General features: G+C 52.6%; 1 protein-coding gene across 1 annotated transcript; it reads left to right on the top strand.

Annotated features, from left to right (window-relative positions):
- Positions 1-9,709: 9,709 nt before the first annotated feature.
- Positions 9,710-10,024, top strand: LOC308324932 (histone H2B 1/2-like; the record flags this gene model as incomplete). The annotated part of the gene is made up of 1 exon (XM_080777277.1): positions 9,710-10,024. One exon carries the CDS (start codon positions 9,710-9,712, stop codon positions 10,022-10,024), a length of 315 nt encoding a protein of 104 aa, XP_080633403.1.
- Positions 10,025-10,272: the final 248 nt, after the last annotated feature.

Raw genomic sequence — 10,272 nt, 5'->3', positions numbered from 1 at the left:
GAGAAGCTTGTCAAAATGTAGATTGATATTACATTATCTACACTACACACTACTAGGCTACTATTAGCAATCATGTAAAATGAACACATATGATCACAAGTTAAAAAGGTCTATTAATAATACAATAGGTGAGTCCTGAGTGAGACGTTTATTAAGGGTGTTCTGAACAGGCAGCTGACAGGACGTCAGTTGTGGGTCCTCACAACCCCATAGCGTTAACGCGGTGTGAGAGAGGGATGCTCGGCTGCTGACTTGGTCATTTGGTAAGCCTATATGTTCGTTTTGTAGGCTATATGTATCTATGGATTGTCATGGGTTTTGTATGATCTAAAGTGAGAGTATTTTCATATTGTCAGGTCTACACCACACTTGTGCTGTACTCGGATACAGTTCTCTAAAGATATGTTTGGGGCATGGCTTCCCCAGTACTATCTGTAGGCACTGAACCACACATTACACACATAAAGACCCCCCAGCAAAGTGTCCTAAATCTTCTAAACTAAATTAATATATATATATATATATATATATATATATATATATATATATATATATATATATATATATATATATTATTATATATATTGTGGAGTGTGTCAGGTCTCACCTCAGGGGGAGGAGCGCGTTACCATGACAACCAGGCACGCCCACGGCCGTGTCATAGACTCAGTGTACTATCCCAGAGCAATTCTAAATCAGCTGCGCCTCATTCCGGCCGCCGCCCTGGTTAGCAATTAAGGACAGCCGCAGCCTGTCAGCCGCGCCCTTTATAAACAACCTGCGCACCTAGCAGTATCAGATCCCTGCTACACACAGACGCTCGCGCAGCATATGCCGTCCACTCGGCGTTGGATGGTAAGTCCACACTCCTCTCACTTATGGACTCTCACGTATGGACTATGTTTATTGTTTGATCGTTTGTATCACCACTCAATTGCTCTCTTATATTCTCACATCACCAGGCTTGTAGGAGTGGGGCTGGAAGCACACGCAGGAGCGTGTGCCCCCCATAGACAAATATACACGGAGAGCCGCATACATGCTGGAGACCCACCTGGCTCGTATCGGGGACGAGTGCGGAGACGGGACCCTCGTATGGAAACGGCAGCTCAACAGCTCCATAAGGTCGCAGTAAGACAAACCGTTCACTATCTATCACCCGTGTTATTAAGAAGAGGCACTCATAGTGGCAAATGAGCAGCTAAGGATAATAACGAAGATTGTGAATGAAGGAAGTCACCCTGTCGATGCTAAATGAAGACTGTGAATGAAGAGTGTCACCGTGGTGTTGTACACTGAAGATTGTTGAATGAAGATAACCCCGTAGAGACTAATGGAAGCTAGCAGGCTCTAGATAAAGTGTCACGTCCACCCTGTGAAAGAAGACAGGCCCGTGTTATGTTGATTTCACCCTTTGAAGAGACTTTAAGTTGGCTTGCGCCGCCAGGCCCGGTGAAAGAAGACCGTTAGAAACTAGAGCGCTTACTTTGTGTTAACCCCCTGAATGCCGTTGTCGTACCGACACGGCCACCCAGTAGATAGAGAGAAATAAGAATATAAATGCTTGTGTATCTTCCTGTTGGCCGAGCCTAAGGGGCCCTCCGTACCATCCCCGCCCGGTACCATACCAAGTACTTTTACTCTAATTACTCACCACCCCGTATCCGAGTACTTCTACTCTAAAGTACTCTTCTGTGCCTTGTGGATAGAGAAAGATACGCACCCCCTTACCTACCTCCGGGGGAGCCTCCTGGCCTCCTCTGGAACCTGGAAAAGAAGAAGAGAAAGAGTTATACAAAGGTCTAGTTGGTAGACTGCCTAGACCGGGTGTCTCAGGCCCCAACTTTGTACTTACCTTGTGCTCTGACCGTATGCTAACATCCCCTCTCATCCTCTGCAGTGACGACTCCCGCCTCGGAACCGGGACCTCATGCAAAGAATATTACTGTCTGAGTTCTGTTTGTGAAAACTGACTTTGTTTGAACCTGTTGGAGAAATAAAGCAAGGGGCGCCATCGTGTGTCTAACCCCTGAAACTGCACTCTGAGTTGTATTTCCCACCCGACCTCCCACATATGGTGGAGAATGTGGGTATTCATCTGATCTCAACCACCGCCTAACCATGGCCAGCCTCGAATTGGCCGCCCTCCTCCGAAGTCAGACTGAACTACAGAACGCGGTGCGTGAAGTTGTCCGCAGGCTAGACCGACACGGCGATGTCCCTAGGACCCCCAACGCCGTCCTCTCCAAGCAGACCCCCGAGGATGACATCGAGGCGTACCTCGAACTCTTCGAACGCACCGCCGACCGCGAGCAGTGGCCCGCCGCCGACTGGGCCGGCATACTGGCGCCCTACCTCTCGGGAGAGGCTCAACGCGCATGTCGGGACCTTCCCGCCAGAGACGCTCGAGACTACGAGACGCTGAAGGCCGCCATCTTGTCCACCCTCGGCTACAGCCTGCCCGCCCGGGCCCAGCGGTACCACATGTGGGCCTATCAGCAGGCCCAGCCCCCTCGCGCTCAGGTCGCCGACCTCTACCGCCTGACGCAGAGCTGGCTGACCACGGGCGGAGAGACCCCGTGGATTGAGAGATTAGTCATAGACCGGTGTGTCCGTGCCCTGCCATCCGACGCCAAGAAATATGTTGCCCGAGTCAGCCCCACATCCGTGGACGCCCTGATCGCCCTCCTGGAGAACCACCACGTCTGCTCGGATATGCTCCGCCAGACCAAGAGCGACGCCGTCCCCAAGACAGACGACCGCCGAGACCGACGCCGACCAGCCCCGCCGACCCCGCCGGCCCCGGTCCGGCCCCGTGCCTCCGGCCCCCGCGACCGCAGCCCGCGGATCCGCAGGTGCTACGTCTGTAATCGGGAGGACCACCTGTCCTGGGCCTGCCCAGAGCGGCCCCCCGGCCCCGATGTCTCCATGCCCTCCGCAGACAGCATGAGAGGGCCCCGCCCCTGCCTCCACACCGGAAGTGAGAGCCGACGACAGACCACCCTCCCCGCCCGGGTTGATGGGACCGACACCCATGCCTTGCTGGACTCAGGCAGCGTGGTGACGCTGGTCCGGGGTGACCTCGCCTCCGCCACCAATGGACCCACCATCCCGGTCACGTGTGTCCACGGAGATGTCCGACGGTACCCCCGTCGCCCACGTGACCGTACAGACCCCCCGTGGCTCCGCGTTGGTCGCCGCCGGAGTGGTCCCCGAACTCCCAGTCCCCCTCTTGATCGGGACGGACTGTCCGCTGTTCGAGAAATACTGGAACCCGGGACGACGAGGGCCCCCCCAGGACGCGGCGCCGCCGACGCCGCCGAAGTAGCGTACCCCTCGTCGCCTGCCCCGCCCTCCGCGAAGACGGGACCTCGTCCACCAGCAGCGGCAGAGGAAGTCCCCAGCCAGAACCCTGGCCGGAAGAAGCGGAGGCCTCCGACGCCGACGACACGCCGGCCCTCGGTGAAGACCCCTTCCTAGAGTTCCCCAGAATAGACACGCCGCCCCCCCGGCGGCAAGGGTCGTTCGCCACCGCGCAGTGGGCCGACCCCAACCTGGCTGGCGCCAGGCGGAACGTCGTGGCCGTCGACGGGAAGCTGAACCCGGGGGTGAGTGAGAAACCTTTCCCACACTTCTTCGTCCGACACGACTTACTGTACCGCGCTTGCAAAGACCCCGCGGGGGAGGTCGTCGAACAATTACTCGTCCCAAAAACGTATGTGTCCCGAGTAATGTATCTCGCCCACTCCCACCAGTTAGGGGCCCACCTGGCCGTACAAAAGACTTACGACCGGGTCACCGCCCGCTTCTACTGGCCAGGCGTTAAGAAGGCCATTGAGGAGTTTTGCCGCTCCTGTGCCGAGTGTCAGCTAACCGCCCCCCCGCGGAGTTCCCCACAGCCCGCTAATCCCGATGCCAATTATTGATGTGCCGTTTTCCCGTATCGCCATGGATATTGTCGGACCCCTCCCTAAGTCCGCCCGGGGACACCGCTACATTTTAGTCATCATGGACTATGCGACGCGCTATCCGGAGGCCATCCCCCTCCGTACCGCCAACGCCCGGGCTATTGCCCACGAGCTGCTGATGTTGTTCAGCCACGTCGGCATCGCGGACGAGATCCTGACGGACCAGGGCACGTGTTTTATGTCCCGCGTCCTATCGGCCCTGTACAAATGGTTAAAGGTCAAGCGTATACGGACCTCCGCCTACCACCCCGAGACGGATGGGTTGGTCGAGCGGTTTAACCAGACCTTAAAGAAAATGCTAAAACGCGTCACGGAAGAGGACGCCAAGGATTGGGACCGCCTCATCCCGTTTGTGCTCTTCGCGATTCGCGAAGTACCCCAGGCGTCAACCGGGTTCTCGCCCTTTGAGCTCCTGTACGGGAGGAAACCGCGTGGCCTCCTCGACCTGGCTAAAGAAGCCTGGTAGAGCCAGCCGTCCCCCCTCCGCAGTGTCATCGAACACGTAGACGCACTCCAGGAGCGCGCCAAACGCATATGGCCCATCGTAAGAGAGCACATGGCCGCAGCCCAGACCGCCCAGGCGCGCACCTACAATAAGGGTGCCAAAATCCGTGAGTTCGCCCCTGGCGATAAGGTGCTGGTGTTGGTCCCCACCAGCGAATGCAAGTTCCTGGCCCGGTGGAAGGGCTCATATGAAGTCGTGGAGAGGAAAGGAGCCGTAAACTACCGGGTGAGCCAGCCAGGCAGAAGAAGGGGACACCAGATATATCACGTGAATATACTGAAACGGTGGCATACGCCGGAGGAAGTACCCCTACCCGCTTTATTGACCTTTGTCTCCCCGCAGGCCCCGGCCGTAGCCCTTGGCGAGGGTCTGACGCCCCAGCAGACGCAGGACTTGCGGGAACTCCTCGATCGGAACCGCGACGTGTTCTCCGAGCTCCCGGGACACACCTCCGTGTTAAAACACGACATCGACACCCTTAACGGCCAGGTAGTGAGACTACGGCCGTACCGGATCCCGGAGGCACGACGAGAGGCCATAAGGGAAGAAGTTAAGAAGATGCTCGAGCTGGGGGTCATCGAGGAGTCCCACAGTGCCTGGTCGAGCCCGATCGTAATAGTCCCCAAGCCCGACGGCACCCTTCGTTTCTGCAACGACTTCCGGAAGCTAAACGAGATCTCCGTATTCGACGCGTATCCCATGGCACGCGTCGATGAGCTGATCGACCGGCTGGGGCCCGCCCGGTTCATCAGCACCCTCGACCTGACGAAAGGGTACTGGCAGGTCCCCCTCACGGAAAGAGCCAAGCAGAAAACCGCCTTTATCACCCCCGACGGACTCTTCCAGTACAGAGTGATGCCCTTCGGAGTGCACGGAGCCCCCGCCACGTTCCAGAGGTTGATGGACCGGATATTGCGACCCCACCAGGCGTTCGCGGCGGCCTATTTGGATGATGTGATCATCCACAGCGCCACCTGGGGCCAACACCTGGAGCGGGTCGACACCGTCCTAGCCACCCTCCGGGCGGCCGGCCTGACCGCCAACGCGAAGAAGTGCCGCATTGGGTGGACCGAGACCGACTATCTCGGTTACACCATCGGCCGTGGGTGCATCCGACCACAGACGAGGAAGGTGGAGAAGATCCAGACCTGGCCACGTCCGGTGACCAAGAAGCAGGTCAAGTCCTTCCTCGGCCTGATCGCCTATTATCAGAAATTCGTCAAAAATTTCGCCACGATCGCGGCCCCCCTCCACGATTTGACGAAGAAGAGCCTCCCCCACCACGTCCAATGGACAGACGAGGCGGACGAAGCCTTCCGCACCCTGAAGACCGCCCTGTGCAGTGAGCCGGTGCTCGTAGCGCCGAACTTCAACAGGCCCTTCAGCCTCGCCACGGATGCGTCCAACACCGGGGTCGGCGCCGTCCTGTCCCAGCCGGTAGACGGAGATGAGCATCCCGTTCTGTACATCAGCAGGAAGCTGCTGAAGCACGAGCGTAACTACTCCACTGTCGAGAAGGAGTGTCTGGCCGTGAAATGGGCCATCCACCACCTCCGGTACTACTTATGGGGCAGACAGTTCACCCTCGTGACCGACCACGCGCCACTCAAGTGGATGGCGGCGAACAAAGACCGCAACGACCGCGTCACCCGCTGGTTCGTCGAGCTCCAGAGCTACAAGTTCGAGATAGAGCACCGGCCCGGGACCAAGATGAAACACGCGGACGCGCTCTCAAGACTGTACGAAGACGAGGGAAGTAGTCAAGCTCCTTGCGGTAGCAAGAAACTTAGGGGGGGAGTGTGTGGAGTGTGTCAGGTCTCACCTCAGGGGGAGGAGCGCGTTACCATGACAACCAGGCACGCCCACGGCCGTGTCATAGACTCAGTGTACTATCCCAGAGCAATTCTAAATCAGCTGCGCCTCATTCCGGCCGCCGCCCTGGTTAGCAATTAAGGACAGCCGCAGCCTGTCAGCCGCGCCCTTTATAAACAACCTGCGCACCTAGCAGTATCAGATCCCTGCTACACACAGACGCTCGCGCAGCATATGCCGTCCACTCGGCGTTGGATGGTAAGTCCACACTCCTCTCACTTATGGACTCTCACGTATGGACTATGTTTATTGTTTGATCGTTTGTATCACCACTCAATTGCTCTCTTATATTCTCACATCACCAGGCTTGTAGGAGTGGGGCTGGAAGCACACGCAGGAGCGTGTGCCCCCCATAGACAAATATACACGGAGAGCCGCATACATGCTGGAGACCCACCTGGCTCGTATCGGGGACGAGTGCGGAGACGGGACCCTCGTATGGAAACGGCAGCTCAACAGCTCCATAAGGTCGCAGTAAGACAAACCGTTCACTATCTATCACCCGTGTTATTAAGAAGAGGCACTCATAGTGGCAAATGAGCAGCTAAGGATAATAACGAAGATTGTGAATGAAGGAAGTCACCCTGTCGATGCTAAATGAAGACTGTGAATGAAGAGTGTCACCGTGGTGTTGTACACTGAAGATTGTTGAATGAAGATAACCCCGTAGAGACTAATGGAAGCTAGCAGGCTCTAGATAAAGTGTCACGTCCACCCTGTGAAAGAAGACAGGCCCGTGTTATGTTGATTTCACCCTTTGAAGAGACTTTAAGTTGGCTTGCGCCGCCAGGCCCGGTGAAAGAAGACCGTTAGAAACTAGAGCGCTTACTTTGTGTTAACCCCCTGAATGCCGTTGTCGTACCGACACGGCCACCCAGTAGATAGAGAGAAATAAGAATATAAATGCTTGTGTATCTTCCTGTTGGCCGAGCCTAAGGGGCCCTCCGTACCATCCCCGCCCGGTACCATACCAAGTACTTTTACTCTAATTACTCACCACCCCGTATCCGAGTACTTCTACTCTAAAGTACTCTTCTGTGCCTTGTGGATAGAGAAAGATACGCACCCCCTTACCTACCTCCGGGGGAGCCTCCTGGCCTCCTCTGGAACCTGGAAAAGAAGAAGAGAAAGAGTTATACAAAGGTCTAGTTGGTAGACTGCCTAGACCGGGTGTCTCAGGCCCCAACTTTGTACTTACCTTGTGCTCTGACCGTATGCTAACATCCCCTCTCATCCTCTGCAGTGACGACTCCCGCCTCGGAACCGGGACCTCATGCAAAGAATATTACTGTCTGAGTTCTGTTTGTGAAAACTGACTTTGTTTGAACCTGTTGGAGAAATAAAGCAAGGGGCGCCATCGTGTGTCTAACCCCTGAAACTGCACTCTGAGTTGTATTTCCCACCCGACCTCCCACAATATATATATATATTATTTCACTGACGTGTGCTTTATATTGTGTTTATATAGTAAATGCTATATTGAATTGTGACAGTTGTGCATTACATTATAGATTTGGCATACCTGATATTGTAATCTGTATATTATTCAACTGTTGGGTCATTGCTTACGGGTGCATGCTATAGAGCCGGGGACCCCCAGGGGTCCTTGAGGGGGTACCCAGCTAAATGAAAGTTTAGAACCAAATGGACCCTTATGGTTCTGTAACTCTGAATGGTACCAAATGGACCCGTTGGTTCCATTCGTACACTCTCAGAGTTACATCAACATTGATTTTACAATATAAATCAGGGGTCCCAGAGATAGAAATGCCATTAAATGTGGGTCTGTAGACTAAAATGCATGTCAAACTGGGGGTCCTTGAAATTAAACTGGTTGAGAATCACTGCTAAATCTAGCCGCAAATTGCAACTCTAGATTTTTTTATATTGGGATGAATCTAGAGTTGCAATACCCTCCATTGACTCCCCACTCATCTTTTTTGGTTTGCGATCTGCTTGTCTTAAACGACGTTAAACTCACCAACATTGCAGCTGTAGTACAAGGTTGAATTATCCTCTTTCAATCTGCCGAGCTTGTTTTTCATAAAAATCCACCATAGATATGTTATGACTCTGAGCTACTTTCTGTCAAGACATCCTCTGCAAGTGATTCTTTTTCTAAGTGCTGGGGTTTGGAAGGACTCGTCGTATGTCACTGAACGGCCCTGCGTACCACCTGTTTCGAATTTGCACATAATGCAGGAGGCAGCAGCGCGACCCGTTAAAAAAACGAGTGCTTCCAAACTGCAACACTTAGAAAAAGAATCACTTGCAGAGGATGTCTTGACAGAAAGTAGCTCAGAGTCATAACATATCTATGGTGGATTTTTATGAAAAACAAGCTCGGCAGATTGAAAGAGGATAATTCAAGTTTGTACTACAGCTGCAATGTTGGTGAGTTTAACGTTGTTTAAGACAAGCAGACCGCAAAACAAAAAAGATGAGTGGGGAGTCAATGGAGGGTATTGCAACTCTAGAGTAAAATCTAGAGTTGCAAATTGCGGCTATGCTAGAGCTGTCATAATCTTCTCTTATGGCATATATCTTTCAAATGGGGGTCCGTGGGCTCATTAGTGTCAATTTGGGGGTCCTTGACATGACAAAATGTGGGAACCACTGCTATAGACTAGGGTATGCACATGCATGAAGTCAATGGCAAATAGAGTGTCAAAGTGAGTTTAACATTGTTTAACGATTGTTTGATGATGTTTAATGCAACCAGAAAGGACTTTTGTTTGTCAAGGCTGTCAAGGCCAGAAAGTAGTTTTTTGTCACTCAGTAGGCCTTCCTGCATAACTTTGGGGTTTTATGATGATGTCACGCGCATACCCTCTATATATTATCTGTGCATGACACTGACCTGTTTGGTTGGAATGCACAACCAAAGTGTATAACCAATACAAATACAAAATTCATCTTTAAAATCAAGTTAAAAGAACACCTTATGTAAACCACACTGCAGTAACCCTGGGAAAATAATAATTCAAATGTAAAATGTGTTGAAAGTGATTTTTTGCTATGTTTTTCTTTGTTTTGTATTTCTTATTTTATGTTATTGTTTGAGTTAGTGTTTGTAAACAATTGTAAGTATTGGAAAAACATAATAGCCTAATACCCAAAATATCTGTACATTCTTAATTTACTCTAAATGTATATTAACCCCTCACCATGTTGCACGAGCGGGAAAACAGTATGCAGGAACCATAGGCAGGAACAAAGACAAGACACCACCCTCTTTGTGGCAGGATCAGATCAGCCAATAATTTATGGGAGTCGCACACTTAATTTGCATAGGCGTGCTATAAATACTGGTGCAACTCCGTTCACAGATCGCTTCTTATCTTCGTTCCACTGAGAAAGAAACATGCCTGAAGTAGCGAAACCAGCACCCAAGAAGGGCTCCAAGAAGGGCGCCGTCACGAAGACCGCCACGAAGGGTGGCAAGAAGCGCAGAAAGGGAAGGAAAGAGAGTTACGCCATCTACATATACAAGGTTCTGAAGCAGGTCCACCCTGACACCGGTGTCTCTTCCAAGGCCATGGGCATCATGAATTCCTTCGTCAACGACATCTTCGAGCGCATCGCCGGTGAAGCCTCCAAACTGGCTAACTACAACAAGCGCCGCACCATCTCATCCAGGGAGATTCAGACCGCCGTCCGCCTGCTGCTACCCCGGTGAGCTGGCCAAGCACGCCGTGTCTGAAGGCACCAAGGCTGTGACCAAGTACACCAGCTCCAAGTAAACTGTTCTGTCTGCTCTAAACACAACGGTCCTTTTAAGGACCACACATCTTGTCCAAGAAAGGGTTTATCCAAATACTCTAAGCAAATGGCCTTTACAGACTGCTAATCCAGTTATTCCAGGTCAGTCATTGACGCTCTTCTGAATAACAATGCGAAGACTATGCATGTTTAAGTAGGCTACTG

The sequence above is a fragment of the Protomyctophum bolini genome (assembly GCF_963924005.1).
Source record: "Protomyctophum bolini genome assembly, chromosome: 12".
In the NCBI taxonomy this organism is placed as follows: Eukaryota; Metazoa; Chordata; class Actinopteri; order Myctophiformes; family Myctophidae; genus Protomyctophum; species Protomyctophum bolini.
This window is presented reverse-complemented; position numbering and strand designations above follow the sequence as displayed.